Source organism: Elgaria multicarinata, chromosome 2 (assembly GCF_023053635.1).
Source record: "Elgaria multicarinata webbii isolate HBS135686 ecotype San Diego chromosome 2, rElgMul1.1.pri, whole genome shotgun sequence".
In the NCBI taxonomy this organism is placed as follows: Eukaryota; Metazoa; Chordata; class Lepidosauria; order Squamata; family Anguidae; genus Elgaria; species Elgaria multicarinata.
Window position 1 is genome coordinate 69,989,740 of NC_086172.1, and position 24,308 is coordinate 70,014,047.

At 41.4% G+C, this 24,308-nt stretch overlaps 1 protein-coding gene across 2 annotated transcripts; it reads left to right on the forward strand.

Annotated features, from left to right (window-relative positions):
* Positions 1-319: 319 nt before the first annotated feature.
* Positions 320-24,195, forward strand: LOC134392398 (rab9 effector protein with kelch motifs-like). 2 transcript variants are annotated; one of them, XM_063116694.1, is made up of 9 exons: positions 320-410; positions 2,248-2,347; positions 10,966-11,192; positions 12,975-13,054; positions 15,371-15,449; positions 19,201-19,247; positions 20,167-20,287; positions 20,450-20,636; positions 21,631-24,195. In XM_063116694.1, the coding sequence occupies exons 3-9, from the start codon at positions 11,030-11,032 to the stop codon at positions 22,304-22,306; spliced, it is 1,353 nt and encodes a 450-aa protein (XP_062972764.1). In that variant the 5' UTR covers positions 320-410; positions 2,248-2,347; positions 10,966-11,029; the 3' UTR covers positions 22,307-24,195. The 2 variants fall into 2 exon arrangements, with proteins under 2 accessions (XP_062972764.1, XP_062972763.1); XM_063116693.1 differs by lacking the exon at positions 2,248-2,347.
* The last annotated feature ends 113 nt before the right edge of the window (positions 24,196-24,308 follow it).

The window sequence follows — 24,308 nt, forward strand, 5'->3', positions numbered from 1 at the left end:
CTGGGAGCCGCAGATGAGATAGCTGAAAGCATGAAAGGGAATCGTCCTGGCAAGTATAAGGAAATGCCCTTAGTAGTAAGAGTGCTCTTCTTCTTCTCTCTCTCCTAAAATAATAATAATAAAAAAATCTCCCTCTCCCTTTTAACATTCTTCTCTCTCTTTCGTGTGGGTGTCTTTAGAATTGCAGCATTCATCCGTGTTGTGAACTTGGTCATACAGCCGAAGAATATTATTTGTTTGCCCTCTCACCGCCACTTGGGCGGCGTCTTTGTCCCGAGTGGGGCTGAGGAAGGAGGCAGGAGCTAGGGAGCGCGCCTTCCACCACGGGGACGCGCCTGCTTGAGCGCTCAGTCCGGACGAGTCCCGGCAAGCAGGCGATAACGGGGCAAGCAGCTGACGGCGGGCGAAAGGTGAAGGGGTGGGGTGGGGTGGGGGAAGGAGCGGTCCGGGCCCGGGGAGAAGAAGGCCGCGCGTCTCCTCAGCAAAAGCGGGCAGGGCGGGGGTCCCTCTTGCGCGAAAGAAGGAGGCTTCCTCGCCGCGTGTGCGGCTGACTAGAAGTTGTGGTCTGAAGTATTGCTTTTCCTCTCAGTGAGTGTTTGCTTCCGCTAACTTCAAAAAGACGGAACGAAACAACTTTTGGGTGCCTCCACCCCGCTAGTTTCCCTTTTAATATGGCTGGCGGGGGAGGGGGAAGCTGTGAATATTAGTCTGTGGAGGAGGAATGGTCGTCTCCGTCTTCTTTCTTGTAGTGCAGCCTTCCCAAATACCCTCCAAATGTCTTGGACTACAACTCCCATCCCCAGACAGCATAATAGGAGTTGTAGTCCAAGACATCTGGAGGGGACCCTGGAGGGCTGTTTAAGCGTTTGGGACTCTCTGTATCTCCGTCAGCTCGTCTTTTAAGGAGACGTTAAAGAGAGGACAGGAAACAAGTTTTCTCCCATGTAGAACTTTCCCCTGGGTGTAGAGGAAGACCACCTCCCCTTCCTGCTCACTTCCACCCCTCAGTGTCCATTGAGGAGATGATGGGATGTGAGGAGTGGCTTCCTCCCTCCTTACACTTTCTCTGTGTTTTTGCAAAGATGTGTAGAACTGCCTGGGAATTTTTTCTAGGGCTTTCTAGGGAATTGTTTTCTAAGGTATGTAGGCAACGCTTAGCTTCTAAACTGATAAGACCCCTGAATGCAAACTTGCTTTAAGTCACGATTTCTGATTGGGAATGCCTCGTCCTCTCCATTCCTGGATGGGTGGCAGCTGGTTACAGTTATTTACTGGTGAGGGAATTCTCGCTCGCTCGTTCTCATGTTTCACAGCTGAGCCCTGATTGCTGTGAAAAACAAGCCCTAGCCATGGAGCTTTCATTGAGTTCTGAGTTCTTATGTATCTGCGATATTAAGAGGGTTAGGGGTCTAGAGCCACCCTCTTCACTTTCAACACCACCCTGGAGCAGGAACACAATGCTGTTGCGTTTGAAACAGGTTCTTGTCGTTGAACTTCCTCTCTGTTGGAAATCAGCAGTGACATCGTATTAATCAGAAGAGGAAATCTGAGACGGTTGCAGGAGTACAAAAATAAAGTGCAAGAAGAGGAGCCTTGCAAAGCGTAATTGACGCTTTCCGTTAACTCATGCAGAACTGTTTACTTTTAAATTTGCTAGGTTTGTAGGCTATGTAACTTTTTCCATAGAACGACGTGAACAATGTGCTTTCTAGATATCTAAATAACCCTGTGAAGGGGGCTAGGCTGAGAAATACTGCTTGCCCAGGACCATTCAGTGATCATCATGGCTAGACAGGCATTTGAGCAGTACGACAATGGAACAAATTACCTAGGGAGGTAGTGGGCTCTCCCATACTAGAAGCATCCAAGATGCAGCTTGACAGTGATTTGTCAGGTATGCTTTAAGATGGATTCATGCATTGAATAGGGAGGCTGGACTCTATGGCCCCTTCCAACTCTACTATTCTATGATTAGGCCTTCATACTTAACAAAGCCTGTTTTCTATATCACACTGGCTATTGATACTTCCTTATACAGAGGTTGATGGGCCAGAAACTGTATACTTTCTTGAAGCATCTAGGGATTTCCCCACAGCTTCCTTGGGCTCATCCAGGAGAGTCTGCTCAAACTAGGGTGATACTGTGCTAGGCAGGGCAACATTAAAAGACATCGAATTTCTGTGTTGGGCCATATTTTTGGAATGCCACATACCTCTGACACAAAAACTGTGCTTTGCGTTTCCCCAGCAAAGAAGTATACCTCTGACATCTGTTCCTGAGGACAGGCATATCAAGACTCCCAGCATCCATAGTCTGCATTGGAAAGAAGGATATTCCAAGGAGGCAGGTAAGTGGTTACATCTAATTCCAGTTATTTCACTCGATATCCTACTGCTAGAAGTACAACAAATGAATCAGGATAAAGAATCTCTGAGGATCTCTGGACATTATTTGTTTATTTATTAATTACATTTCTATACCACCCAATAGCTGGAGCTCTCTGGGCGGTTCACAAAAATTAAAAACATTCAAAGTATAAAACAACAGTATAAAACCATAATATAAAATACAATATAAAAGCTCAACCAGATAAAAACAGCAGCAATGCAAAATTACAAATTTAAAACACCTAGTTAAAATTTATTTATAGACTGTTAAAATGCTGGGAGAATAAAAAGGTCTTCCCCTGGCATCTAAAAGCATATAATACATTAGGATGCTAGTAGGTGGATGCTACCTCTGATTAACAATCCCGTTGGAGTTGGGCTGTCACTTATGCTTCTCAGTCCAGTCTTGGTTCTCTCTTTCTTCCTCTCGTGGCCCACCTCTTCTGGAGTGCCAACGTTGATACAGAGAAATAAGAAGTGGAACTGACTGGGCTAAGCTACCAGGTGCTGCTGAACAAGTCAGCAGCTCCTCTCAGAGAAGGTTTTGCAGTGCAGGTATGTAGGTGGATGACAGGTTAAATGCTTGTTGCCAAGGAGGCATGCATTTCATGCCATTTTGAATGTTTCCCCAGTACCTTGTTGCAAAAGGTCTCCATTTTATCAAGGGGAGAATAGATTGCAAATGTAAACTTTCCTGTACTAACAGAACATTTCCCACCCTCTATTCAGCAGCCCTGAGACCTTGGGAATGTGTTAATGCTGCTAACTCTATACTTAGCTCTAATCTAATCAAGTCACAAGCTGAATATGAGCCAACAGTGCAATATGGCTGCAAGAAAGGCAAATGCTATTTTGGGCTGCGTTAATAGAAGTATAGCTTCCAAATCACGTGAGGTACTGGTTCCTCTCTATTCGGCCCTGGTTAGGCCCCATCTTGAGTATTGTGTCCAGTTCTGGGCGCCACATTTCAAGAAGAATGCAGACAAGCTGGAGCATGTTCAGAGAAGGACAACGAGAATGGACCAACCCACTCAATGTGCCACAATGGGGATGAAAACTGGGCCTGCTTAGCAGATCTGCTGAGGATGCCTTATCTTGATCAAGTATGCAATACTCTGTGTCTCAGACTGCCTACTCCCCTGTTGCTGTCTGTCCCAAACTTCCAAGGCTCACCCACAGTAGCACCTGCTTCTCAGCTAGCTGTCAGGTTGACCAGTGGCCACATGTGACATTCCCAACAGGCACTGGGGCTTGCAGACAGCTGGTCCTGGGCCACACCACAGCCAGGAGCAAGGAGGCAAACAACAGTGGTCTAGTACAGCTACCCCTTGTTTACATTCTTTTGTATTTATTTAAAATATTTTTGGCTGTCTTTCAGGGCACACGCCATAAAACAGTTAAAATAATAAAAACAATAAAAATATAAACCAGTAAAACAGCAATAAAAACAACAATAAAAGCTAGTAATAAAACCAACAGCAACAATATTTGCAATAACAATAACAGCAGTCATATAAAGGAAAGACCAAGATAAAATTAGAGTTTTTGAAGGACTTCTTAAAACACAGCAATGAGGGAGTATGGCAAACCTCTGATGGCAACTTGTTCCAAAGGTGTGGGACAACAGCAGAGAAGGTCCTCTCATGTGTGATCATACACCTAACTGGTCTCAAGGGTGGGCATATGGTATTCTTAACTTTACTTCAGATCCTTGTTAGCTTTTCCACCTTTGGCTGAGTGCCACGGAAGTGCTTTGTGTTTATTTTCCTATAAGACATTACTTCCAGGATAATGCTTTTCATTCAGAATTGGCTTGGTATGAGAGACAACTAATTGCACTAGAAAACCTCTTACTTTAAGAGTCCTATCAAGAGGAGTTTCAAAGGAGTCTTACTCTGGAAGGAGACTTCAGGATTTCAAGAGGAGTTGATTTTCATGACAGCTAAGTAGTTTCTAATATGTAATGCAAATTATATAAAATTGCATTTAAACTGTTTTTGTTTTATGTTTTTAATTCAGTAAAAATATACAATGGTATTTAATTCAAGTATCAAGAATGTTATTATTGCTTGGAGCATGTAATACTCTTCTAGTTTAAAGGCTTTCAGACTTCTTGTGTCTGGAGATTCCTGTGGAGAGATTCTAAGATCAGTGAACCTGCACATTTCTCAGACAAAAGGTATCAAGTAATTGCCCCTCAGACATTGCTTGAGATACAGTGACACAGCTGCTAATATTTATTATAACGTTCCATACCATTTATTTATTTATTTATTTAATTTATTTTATTAATTAATTACATTTTTATACCGCCCAATAGCCGAAGCTCTCTGGGTGGTTCACTTCTCTATCAATAAGATGCTGAAAGCAGTGAATAATAAAAATTAAAACAATCTGATACTCCACAATGATGAAAACAGAAACAACAAAATCATATGCAACAGTAGAACACACCAGCAGCAAAGTGCTGCCATATAATATGCTAAGTACTAGTCTAGCACTCTCCAAACATTTGGCAGAACAGAAATATCATACAGTGCAACTGTGTACGTGTTTGTGTATGTATGTATGTAATAAGTGGAGAAGCTCATGTGATCTACAAAATAAGCATGCTTTCTCTTGCTGCTAATGTAAAAACTAGATATTCCCAGGCATTCTGAGGACATCCACCTGCTCTCAGGTTTTGCACATCGCTTCTTGTTACACAATTGATATATTATTCCCTCTATTTCTGATATTTAGGCATGAATGTCATTGCTTTTGTATCCCAGATGGCACAATCCGCACACCATCAGGAAAAGTGAGCAGATTCTGGGGAACCCAGATGTTTACCAAACTATATGTTATCTTCAAATGATGCTGTGCTTGGGGGCCACAGAATGTTGACTGACCTTTGGGGGAAATAATGGGAAACTGAGAGGGGGAATTGAATGGAGTATCATGGAGGGGGTCCCTGATTGATTGACTGACTGACCTACTTGGAACAGTGGAAAGGAGCATGCCAAATGGCAACATTTTGTTGCAGGTTCCACTTGTTTTCATATTACAAACTTATAATTTGTAAATGTTTTTAAAGGTGGCCTAAAAATAATCCTACATAAAAATAAATAAATTGCGACAATGTAACTACTATCACAGTTGATGGAGTAGCTTGTCGAAGATGATGTTCTTGTTATATGCAACAAGGGCTTCATGTTAAGGTACTGCAATACTAGGGTATGCATCAGCCAAAGAAGTGGGACACATAGTTGAAGTATCCCAGTGGTTTAGCTAACCATTTGAGGGTCATTAGTGTTAAAAGCAAACATTCTTTTGGCTATGGCCAGAAAGCACAGTAAATTTCACAAAGAAGTTCAAACAAGTGCCAAGTCTCTCAGAAAGCGAAATGCATTCACTAGTTTTTTGCGTATGCTAATTTAACCATGTACAAGCTGAGTGTTAAAGAGCCAGGTGGGGGTGCTACCAGGCTAATTTGAACTGACCTGCCTTACATTGCTTGCTCTTTGTTGTTTATTCGTTCAGTCGCTTCCGACTCTTCGTGACTTCATGGACCAGCCCACGCCAGAGCTTTCTGTCGGCCGTCGCCACCCCCAGCTCCCCCAAGGTCAAGTCTGTCACCTCCAGAATATCATCCATCCATCTTGCCCTTGGTCAGCCCCTCTTCCTTTTGTCTTCTGCTTTCCCTAGCATCAGCCTCTTCTCCAGGGTATCCTGTCTTCTCATTATGTGGCCAAAGAACTTCAGTTTTGCCTTTAATACCATTCCCTCAAGTGAGCAGTCTGGCTTTATTTCCTGGAGTTTGGACTGGTTTGATCTTCTTGCTGCGGCAGGGTCTTGCTATTTACTGTTTTACTCTGTACAGCACCATGTACATTGATGGTGCTATATAAATAAATAATAATAATAATAATAATAGTCCAAGGCACTCTCAGAATTTTCCTCCAACACCACAGTTCAAAAGCATCTATCTTCCTTCGCTCAGCTTTCCTTATGGTCCAGCTCTCGCACCCATAGGTTACTACGGGGAATAGCATTGCTTTAACTATGCGGACCTTTGTTGTCAGTGTGGTGTCTCTGCTCTTAACTATTTTATCAAGATTTGTCATTGCTCTCCTCCCAGGAAGTAAACGTCTTCTGATTTCCTGGCTGTAGTCAGCGTCTGCAGTAATCTTTGCGCCCAGAAATACAAAGTCTGTCACTGCCTCCACGTTTTCTCCCTCTATTTGCCAGTTATCAATCAAGCTGGTTGCCATAATCTTGGTTTTTTTGAGGTTTAACTGCAACCCAGCTTTTGCACTTTCTTCTTTCACCTTCATCATAAGGCTTCTCAGCTCCTCCTCGCTTTCAGCCATCAAAGTGGTGTCATCTGCATATCTGAGATTGTTAATGTTTCTTCCTGTGATTTTAACTCCAGCCTTGGATTCGTCAAGCCCAGCACGTCGCATGATGTGTTCTGCATACAAGTTGAATAGGTAAGGTGAGAGTATACAACCCTGCCATACTCCTTTCCCAATCTTAAACCAGTCCGTTGTTCCGTGGTCTGTTCTTACCGTTGCTACTTGTTCATTATACAGATTCCTCAGGAGGCAGACAAGATGACTTGGTATCCCCATACCACCAAGAACTTGCCACAGTTTGTTATGATCCACACAGTCAAAGGCTTTAGAATAGTCAATAAAACAGAAATAGATGTTTTTCTGGAACTCCCTGGCTTTCTCCATTATCCAGTGGATATTGGCAATTTGGTCTCTAGTTCCTCTGCCTTTTCTAAACCCAGCTTGTACATCTGGAAATCCTCGCTCCATGAATTGCTGGAGTCTACCTTGCAGTATCTTGAGCATTACCTTACTGGCATGTGAAATAAGTGCCACTGTCCGATAGTTTGAACATTCTTTAGTGTTTCCCTTTTTTGGTATGGGGATATAAGTTAATTTTTTTCCAGTCTGATGGCCATTCTTGTGTTTTCCAAATTTTCTGGCATATGGCATGCATCACCTTGACAGCATCATCTTGCAATATTTTAAACAGTTCAGCTGGGATACCGTCGTCTCCTGCTGCCTTGTTATTAGCAATGCTTCTTAAGGCCCATTCAACCTCACTCTTCAGGATGTCTGGCTCTAACTCACTGACCACACCGTCTGACCTATCCCCAGTATTATTATCCTTCCTATACAGATCTTCCGTATATTCTTGCCACCTTTTCTTGATCTCTTCTGTTTCTGTTAGGTCCTTGCCATCTTTGTTTTTGATCATACCCATTTTTGCCTGGAATTTACCTCCGATGTTTCTAATTTTCTGGAAGAGGTCTCTTGTCCTTCCTATTCTATTGTCTTCTTCCACTTCCGCGCATTGCTTGTTTAGAAATAATTCCTTATCTCTTCTGGCTAACCTCTGGAATTTTGCATTTAGTTGGGCATATCTCCCCCTATCACTGTTGCCTTTTGCTTTCCGTCTTTCTTGGGCTACTTCCAGTGTCTCAGCAGACAGCCATCTTGCCTTCTTGGTTTTCTTTTTCTTTGGGAAGTTTTTTGTTGCCACCTCTTGGACAATGTTGCGAACTTTTGTCCATAGTTCTTCCAGGACCCTATCTACTAAATCTAGTCCCTTAAATCTATACTTCACTTCCACTGCATATTCATTAGGAATATTAGTGACTCATATCTAACTGATCTGTGGGTCTTCCCTATTCTTTTTAGTTTGATTCTAAATTGTGCAATAAGAAGTTCGTGATCTGAACTAGTCAGCTCCAGGTCTTGTTTTTACCGTCTGTATAGATGTCCGCCACCTTTGGCTGCAAAGGATGTAGTCAATCTGATTTCGGTATCGGCCATCTGGTGAAGTCCATGTGTAAAGCTGTCTTTTAGGTTGATGGAAGAGAGAGTTTGTTATGCACAGTGAGTTGTCCTGGCAAAATTCTATCAGCCTATGTCCCGCTTCATTTTGTTCTCCTAGACCATGCTTACCTGTAATTCCAGATGTCATTTGACTACCCACCTTAGCGCTCCAGTCTCCTATACTGAAAATAACATCTCTTTTTGGTGTATTATCCAGTAGGTGCTGCAGATCATAGAACTGATCTACTTCTGCTTCTTCAGCAACTGTGGTTGGGGCATATATTTGGATCACTGTGATGTTAAATGGCTTACCCTGAATTCGAATTGAGATAATTCTATCATTTTTTGGATTGTATCCAAGCACTTCTTTAGCCACTTTATTATTAATTATGATGGCTACTCCATTTCTTCTGTGATCCTCTTGTCCGCAGTAGTAGATCTGGTGGTGATCTGATGTGAAGTAGCCCATTCCAGTCTATTTCAGTTCACTGACACCCAATATATCTATATTTAATCTTGATGTCTCACCAATAACCACATCCAATTTGCCCTGGCTCATAGATCTTACATTCCAAGTTCCTATGGTGTGTTGATCTTTAGAACATCGGATTCGTCGTTCACCACCAGCACCGTCGGCTTGCTCTAGTTGTATGGATAATCCAGTTTGAATTCCCATATTGTTGACAAACCTAGCCATATGTTAACATATTTGTCTTCACATATAGCCAAACTAGCAGTACCCAGGGGGCAGTGAGGGACCCAGTGTAGGGTGACTAATTATGACAGCAATGATCCAAGCTTTATGTGATTAGATCATTCTTGGCCACTGTTTTGCAGTGTATTTACAAAGACAAAAAAACTGGTTTTACAAGATGATTTTGTGTATTGTATTATCCTTGGAACTAACAGAACATCAGAAAAAAGCAGCGTCAGTACTTTTGATGATTCAGACTTCTTATTTCTCAAAGATACATTTCTTTATTTGCTGAGCTCTTTGCTAAATAAATGTGTTTTATTTCCTTATTCAGTTACTCCTTCTACCTTCGTTGGCAGTTTTTCAACACTCCTCCATTCTGTTCTCTCATCACTTTCCCAGCACACATTTGCTTATTATTGCAAGATAAGTCATTCCTTCTTTACCACCTCCTCTCTAATTCTCCCACCTACCAGTTTTTCCTCTCTCACCATTCCCTACTTATCTTTCCCCTTTAATCTGCTCTTTTACTTCAGTATCTCCTTCATGGGTCTCCTTTTGCCTGCAAAATTATCCTCTTGCTCCAAGTCCTCCTTCTCCCTTGCCCTCTGTTAATCCTTTGTTTCTTCTACCTCTAACCTGTTGTGGGGGAAACTACAGATTACACACCAGTGTAAGAGTAATCCAATTAAGTATGCAATCCTGTAAGTGTTTAGACAGAAAAAAGTCCTACAACTCCCAGCATTCACCAGCTCGGGAATGCTGGGAATTGTAGGATTCCCCCGCCCCATCTAAACATGTATAGGACTGTGTCCTAAATGTCTTTAAAATACAAACAGCTCCTTAGGGACAGGTGAATGTAGAATGCAGAAAAGGAAGGGAAGGGGCGTGCCCTGTAATCCATTCCCTGACCACCTTATGTCAGCTACAAATCACCCCATGAGCAGATTTTCCCACCAAAGGGTTTCAGATTTGTGTTTTCAAATCTATGTTTGAAAGTCTTCAGGAATGGTTTTCTTTACTTTTAAGCATGCTATTTTCTTGCCTCAGGATGGAGATTGGCTAAATATGTTATCAAAAGTAAAGAAGAGTCTGTTTTCACAGATACATTTTCTAACATTCAGCAGAAATAGCCTTTATATCAACAATACATTTGAAACATCTTCCAGTACAGAATAGTATTTAGATGTTGAGATGTGGTTTGTGTGTTTTTGGTGGATCTGTATTCGTTTCTCCCTTTCCGGTTCTTGAGGCTCTTCAGTCCTTTTCCACTATTGTTTCCTAATTTCTATATTCTTGATGGGTGCGGTTGCATAGTATTTGATAAAATCTTTCCCCTCCCCTCTCTATCTCCTTCTTGCCTCAGTTAGAGTGTAAGTCTATGCCCACCCCCCCCACCCCCAATGATTTAAAATTTTGTATAGTAGCAAGTATACTTTAGGCACTTTTAGAAATACTAAGCGATGATGTTTGCTTTCCGCTTTCAGCCTGAGAACAGGATATTGGTGACAGGTTTCAACACAAGAAGGTCCTTTGTCATGTGTGGTCCACCCCTGCATTAACTCAATTACGTGTGTTCAATTAATGGAGAGCAGCATGATAATGGAAGAGAGAAAGGAAGAGTTTGGTTTAAACACAGTCATGTCTAGTATCTTCTTGTCTTGTATTGGATCCAGATTGGATCCAGATATTAAAGCAAAAGATCTTACATTGGCTCATCCTATTACTATTCTACAACTTTTTGAAATTTATACTGACATACTTTTTGTTAATCCATGGGAGTTGTTCCAGCTCACTGTGTCTCATCATTCATAAGTTAAAGTACATCAAATTCTTACATTCTAGGGTGTTTATTTATTTATTTACAATATTTATATACCTCTCCCTGTCCAAGGATTTCAGAGTGGTGAACAAATGAGGTAAAAGAATAAAAACAGAATAAAAACATCATTAAAAATTCATTTTAAAAAAACAGGTACAGCTTAAGGTATTTTAAAAAAAACAGGTACAGCTATTAACCATGTCAGTTTTTCTGATTTTCTCAACTCAGGCTGGGACTGTGATACTCTGGATAAATCTTCTTGACATGGCCAGGCTTTCCAGCTAACCCAGGGATGAAAAGAAAAACAGCAGCATATTCATGGAAGCCAGTACTACCGAGCAAAGCTTCTCCATGTGATCGATTCAAGCATGCCTGCTGTATTAGTAGTGGGTTCCTTTATGTTCATGGTGGCCGGCAAAACACTAGCTTGAGTGACTTCTGGAGGTACAAGATAGGTAAGTTTTCCTCTGCATTGGTTTCATCATGCCACTAAGCATGTTATCAGATGAGCATTTTATCACATGCTCATTACTGCCCGCTCACGGCTTTTCACGTGTCTTTTAGACATCGCCATCCACCTCCTTCATGCCTCCCACTTCCTCTGCTCATTTTTCTGTCGTAAAAAATGACCCAGAAAATCTAACTTATTTTTTAAAAATGAAACTTGCCACCATTTCTTGCTGTGTGGGAAAAGCAGCGCAATAATAAAAAAAAGCCCACTGAATGGGCCACGTGGTCATTGTTGCTTCCTCTTCGCTATTGTGGGACAGCAGCAGGAGGCCACAGCAACAGTAGGGAAACATGAAAATACCCCTGTCTGACAATGCCCTCAATCAAAATTCCATAGGGTATATTCACAGTGTTGGGGATATTTTTATCCACAGAAGAAAGAAAAGGACTTTAAGGAGTTAAATGTGTGCTTGGCAAAATTGTCTCGGCCAGCAGTTCAGACCGGAGCATGGCAGTTTTCTGGTCTACATGCAAGACTTGTAAAAGAGACAATTGGTTAATTGAGCCAAGGGGAAAATGTATTTAAGATGTCCATGTTTAAAGACATCTTGTTGTCAAGTTTTTTGTTAGGTTGCTGTCAGGTTGTTACCGTTATTATTTTGTTTGGTGAAGAAGCTGTAAATACTCTATGACCATTTTGTAAAGGATTTATCTATTGTCAGTAAAAGTTTCTTACTGATAAAGCAGACGTGAGTACTTGATTTATTCCTCAAGTAAGACTTAAAAGCTAGCAACCAGTGTGCTTCCAGTACTTCGCAGTCAGCACGCACTCTGGAAAATCAATCAATACCCTGACACACAGAACCTTGTTTTCCTTGTGGTGGTTAATCCATGGACCGTTTTGATTTTGCTATATCCATCAGGTGATTCCTTCTATAACAGCTTTTTCAGTCCAAGCAAATGAATACATAATCTTATTGAATAAATGTATAATCTAATGAGATTTATTATAGGATCTCTGTGTAGATTGGTAATCCAGATCCACTTTAAAAATTTAATTTGTTTATGTAAAAATGTATATACTGCCTTAGAGCCATGCTTTCAGTATGGGTTACGTAAAAATAAAACAATAAATGTACAAAATATGAAACATAGCAGCAGCTACAAGCATTTAAACTTTAAAAGCCTGGGAGAATAAAAACATGTTTGCTTGGTGCTAAGAGGGAAATCCAAAAATGGGGCACCACCACAAAGATGACTTCATTTGCTTGTCACCCACCTTGTGTCAGACGGCAAGAGCACCTAGAAGAAAGCAGTCTATAATTAAATAATTGTCTCTAGCATTGTTCTTTAAGAACACACAAATTAAGACTTCCACCAGTTGAAACCACCAGAGTTCAGTAGTTGGGAGGAAGGTGTGTGGCCATCTGGGGAACCCTGCAGGGTGGGATTGGGACTCCTTGGCCTGAAGTTCTACACACCTGTTGTTATAGTTCCATCTGTAATTTCTTATGAACCATTTTGTCACCCTTGGACAGCAATTGACTGAGAGAGACTCGTCCCTAGACCTGAAGTTCTTGGCCTATTTTTTAATGCACAGGCTCCTAACGATATCTTTTGCAAAGCATCACCGTCTATGTCAATCCATGTTTTGTTTGCTTTATATCTTTGGGAGATTACAAAAACTTGATATAATAGAATAAACTGGCTGATGTTAGGAAGGAGCCAGAATAATTGATTTCATAGGTCCATTTCAAACCTTAATAATCAACAAAAACATTTTCTAGTGAGTAATGAATGGGAGAGGCTGGACAATTCAAAAGATGGCCCAGAAGAATTGGAAGAGCACACAATGGTGGATTACCAGGCAAGTTTGAATTGACCCAATCCTGTAAAATACTATGGATTCTTCTCCCTTGTTATTCTTTTCTCTCCCCCGCCCCCTTTACGGTCTTATGGCCTAGTTCTGTTCCATATTGCTTGTCTGTGACAAGAAAAAAGAAAAGAGGCTCAGCCTGCTGCTTCAAGGTGGGAATCCCTAGTCTTTTCCCCAGAAGCAAAAAGACCACTCCCTTAAGAAGCTGCTAGGTATGAGTAACAGATTTCCCTACAAGACAATTAAAGAATTGTTAAGCAGGAAGAGCTCTCAAAGGAGTGAGCTTCCTAGCAAGGTTCAGCCACTCAGTTCTTTTGCAGGCTTCTTCTCAAATTTATATTTATAGGTATATATTTATAAATATAAAGTGTGAATGAACAAACATGTTTTGAAGATACCAGTTTATATAGCCGACATTGTTTGCTTTTAATGGACAAAGTTGACAGTTGAATCTTTTTTTTTTAAAGATACTCTCCTTTAGGGGAAATAAGCAGGGCATCATATTTTTGCTGTTTACATGTTGTTCGCTGTTATCAACATGGCTGCTTTGGTAAGAGGGAATGGCAAGAAATAGTCAGCTTTGGAAGGACATTTTTCCCAGGAGGCAAGTCATTTTTTTTTTAACCTACCAGAGCTTATTTCAATAGTACACAGGTGGACAACTCACAGCCCTTGGGTGCTCTCCATGCAACCTGCCATAGCCCACATAATCAACCATCTTTAACCTGCATTCTCACAGGAATCCCAGTGCAGCTGAGATCACTATTACATTTCTGCTAATAGCAGCAGGGGAATAGTAACTAGATCAGGATCACTGGAATGGGGAGGCTTTAAACCAGAGCAGGACAAACTCCAGCCTGCGCTGGGGTCCAATTCAGCCCACGGAGGGTTGAGGACCTTGTGTGGGCGCTGCCCTTGCTCTCTCCAAGCCCCGCCGCTGTGGCAGGTGGCACAAAGGGGAATCACTTCATTATATCTGATCAAAGATCGGAGACAAGCTGGGGATTTTCCTGCACCGCTTCCTGCACTGTTCGCACCTCAATCAGGACATGAGCAGTGTGGGAAGAAGGTGCCTGATTTGGTTGGGGCCTCTGGGAACTAGCTCCTGCAAGTGCCAGCCGAGTCTCCTTCCACATGCATATAGAAGCACAGAACTCCATACCTCTTTCGAGGCTGAGATTCTTTTCAACGTGAGACAATAGTGGATGTCATGGAAAGAGGCATGACTTTGGAATGATGCCACACCCCTTGACATCATCTGTCCTACTGACTTGGTCCCGGAGGGATGTAATCTGGCTTCCGGACCAGTGGTGGCTGCCCTCCCTGCTTGAAACTCTGATCCCATTTCCTGTTTAGCCTCAGTTTAAAACTGCCTATCCCTGTGTGCTGAGATGCAGGTGGGGGAAGAGAGAAATTCTGTGTGGGGGTGGGGTGGGGTGGGGTGCGCACACGCATGCTAAAAAAGGTTGCCCAGCCCTGTTGTAAAATGTTGCATCATGCAAGGATTATAGTTTCCATGCAAGTGTTGTAACATTTAAATCAACCCCAACTATTTATCCTAAAGAGGAGTTTGCATGCCACCATTAAAATATGTGGCTTGAAATTAGAATTTGTCAGGTAAATATTCCAGATACTCAGTATATTAAACATCTTAGGGTCTTACTGTAGGCTTTAACTCCTTGCTGAAAGATGCATTGCCAATAGGTATTATGATAAATGTTCTGCGAACAGGGTACCATTTACCAGAAGTGGCTTATAGGTACTTGCACTAGTAAGCAAGTATTTTGGCTATAGATGATTTATTTTGTTTGTCCGATGTTTTCAAATGCTTTCAGTCAGGAACATTGGCCTAGTAAAAGGTATTACATTGCATCTATCCTGTGCCTCTCCCCACTGATGCATGAAAATTTACTTCTGAAGTTTCATTTCAGACCAGAATGGAGAATTGTTTCATTTTTTTCAGGCATGGAAAAGAATGCAGTACATGGGATTCCTACTCTCTCATGCATTCACCCCAGAGTCCTGCATCTGGTGAATCCTCATGGCCATTGTGGCACATAAAGAGGAAGCTACCATTTGCAGTGCTCCATGGAGCACTCCATGCAGTGCTCCTCTTACCTACTTTCACCTTCTGAAAGGTTCTCAAATTCAGCCTCTTCGTGTAGGTGGGCAGGAAAAACCTCTATATGCCAGTTGTTCGGGGCGCAGCTTAGATTGTGGTTTCAAACTTACACTGAATTAATTTGATTGCATTGGACTTCAGAAACTGCAAGTATGATTGACAAAACATCATTAATGTATTTGCAGGGTGTTCTCTATATCTTTGGTGGAATGGTAGATTCTGCTTTCACACAGAAGAAGAATCCTCTCTGGATGTATGATACTGGTATGAAAAACAAATAGCATTACACATAGATTTTTCTAAAAATGTAGCACTACTCTATAGAGAGATATGTTACAGTAAGGACGCAGTCCCATGCATGTTTATACAGAAAAAAGTCCTACAAGTACCAGCATTTCCCAACCAGCCATGCTGGGAATTGTAGGACTTTTTTCTGTCTAAACACACATAGGATTGTGCCTTAAATGAACTAAATTTGGTGAATTTATTTATTTTTATTTATTTATTTATTACATTTTTATACCGCCCAATAGCCGAAGCTCTCTGGGTGGTTCACTTTCACATGTGACTGTCTGAAAACAGATATCTATTTATTCTCTTTTGGGACATATACCAGTGAATGCTGATGGTCATGTTAAGGTAATTGTCAACATTCACCGTGTATCTCGGATTCTGAACATTTATATGTCGTTTTCAGTTATCAACATTCTTAGAATTTTAGACAGTCACTGTAATGTAATATAGCTATTTGAAGTCACATTGTACTTGACTTATGCATGTATTTAAATTCTAGTAAAAAAAGAAGTGGGTTGCATATACCTTACTTAGTAGTTTGTTATAACATCTCGTTGTCTACACTTAAGTTTCTCTTTCCATTATATAATATTTTTGCTATAGCTCAAAGCTGTCAACATTATCGGTGATCTTGTATCAAAAACTTAGACTGAAATGATGAATTTAATTGTGGGCAAAACAGGATGGGGTGGGAGAGGGGGCTCTCTTTTTATCTCTCTCTACCTAGAAACCACACATACCATTATCATACTATAGAAGGTTGTAAGGTTTGTTTTAGGTCTTACAGGTGAGTTTTACAATAGTAGAAGAAAACTGCTGAGTCGGAAGCTCCTTGAGTGCATTGTACACAGAGGGGCTTTTCAAACATAATGACAACTCACTGGCTAAGAAACCCAATGGGTTGTTGTGCACGAATGGGAATGCTGCCTGCAGTGTGCCCTCCTCTTCCACTTTACAGCATAACCCAGGATCAGCTCCTACATAGATTGTGCAGTGTGATGTGCAATCCTGGACCACTGGGTTGTTTAGGGGATAAACAACCCAGTGGTTAACCCACCAACAAACCATGAGTTAACCGCTGGTTTGTTTAGCCTCTAAATGACCCTGTAATCTGGGTTCACATGTCACCCCGCACAACTTGCGAAGAAGCTGATCATGGTTTATGCTGTAAATTGGAAGAAAAAAGTATGCTGCAGATGGTGCCCACTTGTACCCAACAAACCATCCATTTTTAATTGTCATAATCATTACATGCGAACCAGGTCATAAAAGCAGGGTAAAAACTAAATAAATAAGTGTTGAGTTAGGTAAAATGAAATATTACTGATGTTAAATCCCATTTCTCATTCCAAGTGTTCTGTCATGTAAAGATATTATAAAGATTAAATACTTTTTGTTCCACAATGATTATTCTTCAATATCAGTAATGGCAAAAAATAGAACATCTAATAAAGGAGCACTACACATCATGTAACTATATCCTGTTCTGTGAGGAGGAATGACTGTGTATTAAGAATGGAGTAGAGAGATGAGACTCCTCTTGCATATTTTGTCATTTCTGCCACCCTAAACTTGCTGGAAGCATCATGTTAACTGTCCAGTCGATAATAAACATTCCCACAGAAAAAGGGGGGGGGGGGGAAACGTTGGCTTGGAGAATTTCCTGAGTGGATTTCTGATCAAAATGCTCCCGCTGGTGGAAATGGGCAGGAGGTAACTTCTGCTAATTCTCCCTCCCACTGCTACTTACCTCACTGTTCTGGAGAGTCCCCAATCTTCTGGAGCAGATTTGCATGGGGCTGGGCTAAGGGACTGCAGGGGAAGAGAGAAAACTGATGAAGATTGTTGTTTCCCCCATTCCACCAATGGAACTGCTTCACTGGACTGGAAGCCATCTATGGACGGAAGGAACCCATCTGTTCATGGGAGGAAGACACTGGATCCAAGCCATAATATTTATTGAAAAGTTCTCAGAATTTCATTAACTATAAGTTTATTCAGAGCGAATGTATCCATTGTGAATATAGGAATGTGAGGGTGGGAATTCATCTATTTTCTTTGTATCAGGATGAATAGGGATGTTTACTAAACACAATTTTTTGACAGCTTTCCACAGGACAGTTAATAGGGCGCAGACAGATCCTTGCATTCCTCTATATGTTGACCATGCCTTTTCTGTAATTTTTAAATGGATGTTGGTATGTCTGACATGTCTCTGGGAACAAATGACTGGCTGAGGCTTCCAGCTACGAATTTAATGACACATGGTAATACCTTTCAGACATTACACAAAAGGCGTATTTTATCTGTAGTGGAACTACATGGGCTTGCCTTTTTTCCTCTGGCTGTAATGTAGCCCCAGGCTTCACTAGAAGAAGGCAATATGAGATCACAGAATAACATCAACACATCTCCCAGGAAAAACAAAACCCAGAGACTTACCATCTATTCCTTTTGTCTTTGAGGCTATTAGATATCATTCTGGAAAGCATTCCAGCAAGGCCAATAAAACTTGATTTCTAGGGGCAATGATCTGGTATAAGTTAGCAATCCCTTATTTAATTTGAAAACCCTTTACAATGAGAGATTCAAAAATTGAAATCTTAAAAATTAACTCCTGGGATTTAGTATATTATATTCATAAGCCTCATACATGGTCCTTAATCACCCCAGCCATTATCTTACCATTCAGCCATTGTTAACTTTAATTTATATGCCACTTTCCCCCATGAATGTGCCCAAAGCGGCTCACAGCAAAAGGGATAAGAATACAACTTATATCTACATAATTGTAATAACAAACCCCAATAATCATCTGCTGTTCTTGCTTGCTTGGGATGGAAATAGTGGAGGTGGTTGTATTTACCCACCATATGGAGCTGAGTCAGGATACTGATCTATCTGGCCCAGAATTCTCTATCAGCAGCCTTCTCCAGCAATGGCATCATCCAGATGCTTTGGACTTCTATTCACATCAGTGCCAGTCAGCAAAGCAAATGGTCAGGAATACAGTAGTTGTAGTCTAAAATATCTGGAGGGTGCAAAGTTGGGGAAGGCTGATCTACTGGGATGTGAATTGGTTCCCCAAAGTCTTAGACTGGAAATATTTTTAACTGAGTGACTGGGATTGAACCTGGCTAATTAAACATGCAAAGCACTGAGCAATGTATTTGGCTTATTTTACCACAGTATCACCCCTAGCAATCACTGTGCGGAGAGGCCAATTTTGGGCTGTATTTATGACACATGGACGCTTCCTAAAGGCATGTTTTGACAGAAAAAAGTCCTACAACTAGCCTTCGCTAGCCATCTTTGTAAACTGCCCAGAGAGTTTCAGCTATGGGGCAGTATATAAATATAATAATCCATCATCATCATCATCATCATGGCTAGCTGGGAATTGCTTGGAGTTGTAGGACCTCTTTCTTTCTAAACATGCACAGGATTGTGCTCTTAATTGCTGTTAAAGGAAGGAACATCCACAACTTCACCTTGTCCCTTCTACTCCAATGATCACCTGAGCAGCAGGACACTGTTGCGTTCATGTTCTGCTGGTGGAAAGGCAGCTGGTTGGCACCTATGTGAACAGAATGCTGGACTGGATATACCCTTGGACTGATCCAGCATGACTTAAATTCTTATGCTTTGCTTGGCATTGCAAGTAGAGCAGCAGTACCCTCTAGTGGTTAGTATTGTAATTAATACTTTATTAAAAATGCAGATTCAACCAAGTGGATGGAGTGCCAACTCTCAGCAGTGGAGGGTGAGGTAAGAAACTGGGGAAACGGAAATGTATGAATCATACATGAAACATGTTGCTTTGTTGATCAAACAGCTTGCTTTGGAATATGGTCTGAAAACAGTTCCAGCGTAGGCACAGCCAAGGAGGCATGGCAGCAGCGTAATCTTGTCCTACTGCTATTATTGCTTTGCCATAAGAGGGATACTCATTACTCACCCCTTAAATAGTAACATAAGAGGAATCTATGTAGGTTTGAAATAAGAATGGTTCATTGGCTATAATAGGTAGTATATATATATAATTTCTCCCTATATGGAAGTTGCCAGGTTTTCTCTATTGTACTGAACAGTTTATTTTTGGAAAACAGGTATGCTGCTTGGAAGCACATGGGCTGGGCTGGGGAAACCCCAAAAAGTTCCATTCAGACCTCAAACCCTTCGATCATTCAGCAGAAGGGCAAGACATTGTGTGGTGTGCATTTAGCCAGAATATGAGGCAGCCTTCATGTCTGGAACTGCCTTCCCTCCTCCAAAGCTGCAAAAGTGATGCAACAGGCTTAGCCAGAGGGTGAAAAGGGGCAGCCTTGATGTCCCAACTTTCTCTTCTATCAGCAGTCCCAGGGGACCTATCTCTGTGTTGTAGATAGCTCTTCACCCACCCACGCACCCACCCTGCATGCAGAAGGGTGTAGCAATGCGACTGAAACATTTTTGGGGAAGAAAGTGCTTTGAAGACACTGTATGCATGCAGGGAAATCCTATAGCGATGTTCACAGTTTGAGGGCTGTTGCCTCATGTGAAATATTTGAGAATGTGTAAACTGCTGCTGTTTGACCGAGCTAATGTGAATGCATTGTCAATTAGAAATATTAGGGGTGTCTGCTTGCTTTGCATAGATGTGATGGTAACAATTGTTAAAATTGTTTGATTACTATCCTCTCTCCAGGGAGCAGCTCCTGTTAATCGGAAGGGCCATAGCGCCGTTATTTACAGGGGCAGCATGTACCTGTATGGTGGATACATTGACCTTAAGGGTGCTTCCCAAGAATTCTGGAGCTTATGTTTTGGTAAGTGAAAGCTTTTCAATGGGACCATAAAGGTTGGTGGATGTGGCACAAAACCCTTTGAAACATACAGTATGATGGTGTAGCATTGTGGCTGACTTCAGCTCCAAGTTTTATGCATGTGGAGTTCAGCAGAAATTAGCTGAAAATTACCTTTTCCTTCAGATGCAAAACAGTGGGCCCCTGTACCAGCCATATCGTATGGTGGCAGTCCAGGTCCCCGTCATGGTCACACGGCTGTGGTTTATGGCAACGACATGTACTTGTTTGGAGGGCTGATGGGGCTGAGTGAGCAAAAGGACTTCTGGAAGTGGGATTTCGTGGCTGCCAACTGGTCTACTATCAGAAGGAGGTAAATAAATATTTGAGATACTTACCAGTGGCTTCAGCAAGCTAGAATTTTGCAGACGGAAGTGCATAAAGCTGTACAGAACATTAGAAAGGTAAACCAAGCATCTGGTGGCGCTGGGATTCTACACTGGCTGTTTTTGAGGAATGTGACTTTGAGCCGTATCTATACTACATCAAATGTCAAGTCAGTTCCCATTATCACCTATGAAATTTACACTTTAATGTATATCTTCACATCATTTCAGTCACGTTAGCTGGGATCCAAAAGCCTGTGTGTGCAAGCAGAAAGCATTTCTAGTGCCCATGAATGTGGAGCTGCACCCTACTCCAGATGGGTCTCCTCACCTTCAGGGTATGGGAGGCTGTTGTGGGAGGGGCAACTCAGAAAGGCCCTGACATGTTGGATTGCATATGCAATGTTGTGTGGGTGCAGGATCACATTTGTATGCCAAACCGTACCTTTTCAGAGGGAACAAATTTTCCCCAGAAGCAGATAGAGCAGCCTTCCTTAATCTGGTGCTCTCCAGATATTTTCAACTCCCTGAATTCCCCACCATTAGCCATGTTGGCTGGGGCTGAAATCCAAAGCATCTGGATAGCACCAATTGGAGGAGGCTAAGGTAGTATCTTTTTAAGAAGTATACAGCTGGTTTTGTTACTTTGGGCACTTTTGCAAATCAGAATCAATCATGTTTGTTCTTCTGAAGAGAAATTATTGAGGAACTGTGGCTGATGGAGAATCATTCAGTAAGGATCTGTAGCAGACAACATTGAAAAGATGTTGTATAGGTGTTCCCATGGACAAGTTTGATTATATCTGGATACATAATATGGAGGGAACAGCACTCAGTGGTGTAGAGAATGACCTGTTCCATTGACCAAACAGAAATGTTTAAAATCTTACTCGTTTTTCTTCTTCTAATTCTATCCCATTTTCATCAGCATAAAAATGATTGTCCTTGTGCTCACTCCTCTATGTTGTGCTTTATGCCTAGCCAGGGGCCTCCCAAAGTGGTGGGACACTCTGCTTTAATCTTTGAAGATTCTATGCTGGTGTTTGGTGGAGGAGTTTCTAATAGTAGGCCAAGCAGTACTCTGTGGAAATACCATTTTCCAACTCAAATGTGGAAAAAACTGGATAGCCCAACAGAGACTTCATCCAAAGCTTACCATTGCATGTTGGGGATTGGATATGGTTTCCAGATGACTGCCGATTCTCCAAGGATGTCACCCAGCTATTTGCATTCAAAGGAAAAAGGCTGTTCGAAGCTAGTGGCTATCTCTAAGCAGCATGTCTGTTTCTGTGACTATATGGACTGGACGCCGAAGTACCAGCCATTCAGCAACGAAGATGGAACAGAAATAGAAATGACAACCTTTTGCCAGTCTCAGGAGCAGCCAGGATTCTGTTCAGCCCAAACCACTTCTAATGCACAACTGAGTGAAAATGAAGCAGCAGGCATATTGTCCAGGAAAGAGAAAAACTCGTACCTCAACCCTTTACAGGAAAAGGAGTTTGCCACCATTGACCTGATCGAGACAGAAGCAAGCTTCAGTTATCTGGGACCTGACAGTATGGACAATAGCCAGTCCTCTGCTGTGCTGCTGCTTGTTGGAGGCAAACCTTTGTCTAGTTCTTCTGCAATCTCATTTTGGCAAATGGAACTGTAAGTTTAAATGGCGTGCATATACTATGGCAGGAAAACAGCATGCCTGGTTTTGCTGAAGAGGGCTGTCAGGAAAATTATCTGTACTGTTGCTTATTCATCTTTCTTGGAACTCAAATGTCACTTTGTGAACGGCAGTATTTAGGGATGACAGTTGTAACACTCTTTACATTTCCTGGAGTCTCTCAACCCAGGCAAACAAGCCGTGCAGCTATTCTCAGTGAACTGGTTGGATCGGAGCACTCTGATTAAGCAGCTCAACTGTAAATGCAGCAGAGACATCCACTAGGCTTGCTAAATTGTAATCACAGATAATTTATCTGTGTCATTTCTATAGTGCATTTAAAGCTTTTTGCGAGTTATGTAATCCGTACAAGAACCTGTAAGGTGGGTCAGTATTATCTCCGTGTTGCAGATGGGTAGTGGTGGTAAAAGATAGTGGGATGAAGTGATATTTGAGCTAGAGGACTTCATGGTTCATAGCTTTAGTTTCTAAACTGCTATGTTACACCACTTAAATCTACAACATCCCTAGATGTAAAGCAGGGTGGACTTCAACCTTAGTTTAATGCAGGCTGATGTGCCATCTCCAAGTACTCCAACTACATGAACCCATGTAGTTCTTAAGATATGTGAAGCCAGATTGGCCAGTTGATGACCAGGCTTCTCTCTAGCCATATCCATGATACACAATATAAATAGAGCATTCTCTCTCAGATATCATCTACCCCTTTTAGTATCAGTGCTGGAGCCAGTTTCTATTTGGCACCCATTCCCCAACACTTTTTCCTATTCCCCAGGGAACTGTAAAGCTTACTATGGGCCCAGTGCTCCATGCATATAAGAAGACCCCACAAAATGACAACTCATGAATTTAGGGTACCTTAAGAAAAGCTGTTCAATAGTGACCAAGGCCTTTGTAGGTACAGGCTATACCAAATGACATTTGTAGCTATCACATGATTGATATGAGCTTGTTTGGATAATGTTTAAGGTAATTTATTGCTGAACAGGTATCCTTATTCATGCCTTATTTGTATCTTTCTATACTTGCACAAGATGGAGCCATGTCCCTTCACTCCACATTTGTGTGCAATGTTGATTCTATTCCATATTAGGTGGTATAGAAAGAAAGGTGTACTTATTCCATGGAGTACATGAGATTTTGTGTTCATCCTTCAATCACCTTTGCAACAATGGAGCAGCTAGTAGATTGCCCACCCCACTTCCTGGCTCTTTGAAACGTTGAGCATTCTGTCCAAAGAAAATATGAAATATATACTCCATAGATTATGCAGATTTGTGTAAGTTATTCTGCATATACTGCTAATGGGGAGGGCAAAAATTGCTAAATACATACTCCCTGACCCCACAAACCCTTGGTCTAATACCATGCTTGTTTTCATGCCTAGTTTTGTAACAACAACAAAAAAACACCTTGCAGCATAGTCCCTTCTTTCCACTGTCTTAGCAGTTTCATAAGTACTGCTTCAGCAGGTGCTAATGGCATATTCTTATACTTTTATAAGTGAACTTATATTTTAGACCTTATTTTTATAACGTATTTTAAGTACACTGAACATTTTAAAAATAATTTTGAATATATGCTATTTCCTACTCTTAGGACTTAAAGTTCAATAATGGTAATTTATTGTTGGCAAAAGGTCAAAAGTGTATCATATCGTATTGTAATATGGCTGGGTATTATTTTCCATTTGAATGAGGATCACTGCATCCTACCTGTAGCAACTGTGTAAGGCACGCGAATCTGTATACTGTCCCTGTTAACACATGTAACTCCTCTCCTTAATAAAGTGGGGTCAAATGTATTGAAGTTGGAAACAAATGGTAAGGTAAGGTTATGGATTAAAATTCTAATTTTAGGCCTGCCAATTACTTTTTTCATGTTTCAGACAAGAATCTTGTATTAAGCCTGAGACTGTACTCGGACAGGTGTTATATCGGAGTAGGGTTTTGTGTCCTTGTCCCTTCAGTTCCTCTCAATA

Bases quoted from the DNA above. Each gene is read 5' to 3' on its own strand.
- LOC134392398 (XM_063116694.1), top strand. From the start codon at position 11,030: ATGAAAAGAAAAACAGCAGCATATTCATGGAAGCCAGTACTACCGAGC. The intron at 11,193-12,974 runs GTAAGTTTTCCT...AACATTTTCTAG, and splicing joins CTTCTGGAGGTACAAGATAG to TGAGTAATGAATGGGAGAGG. The intron at 20,637-21,630 runs GTAAATAAATAT...CTTTATGCCTAG, and splicing joins TGGTCTACTATCAGAAGGAG to CCAGGGGCCTCCCAAAGTGG.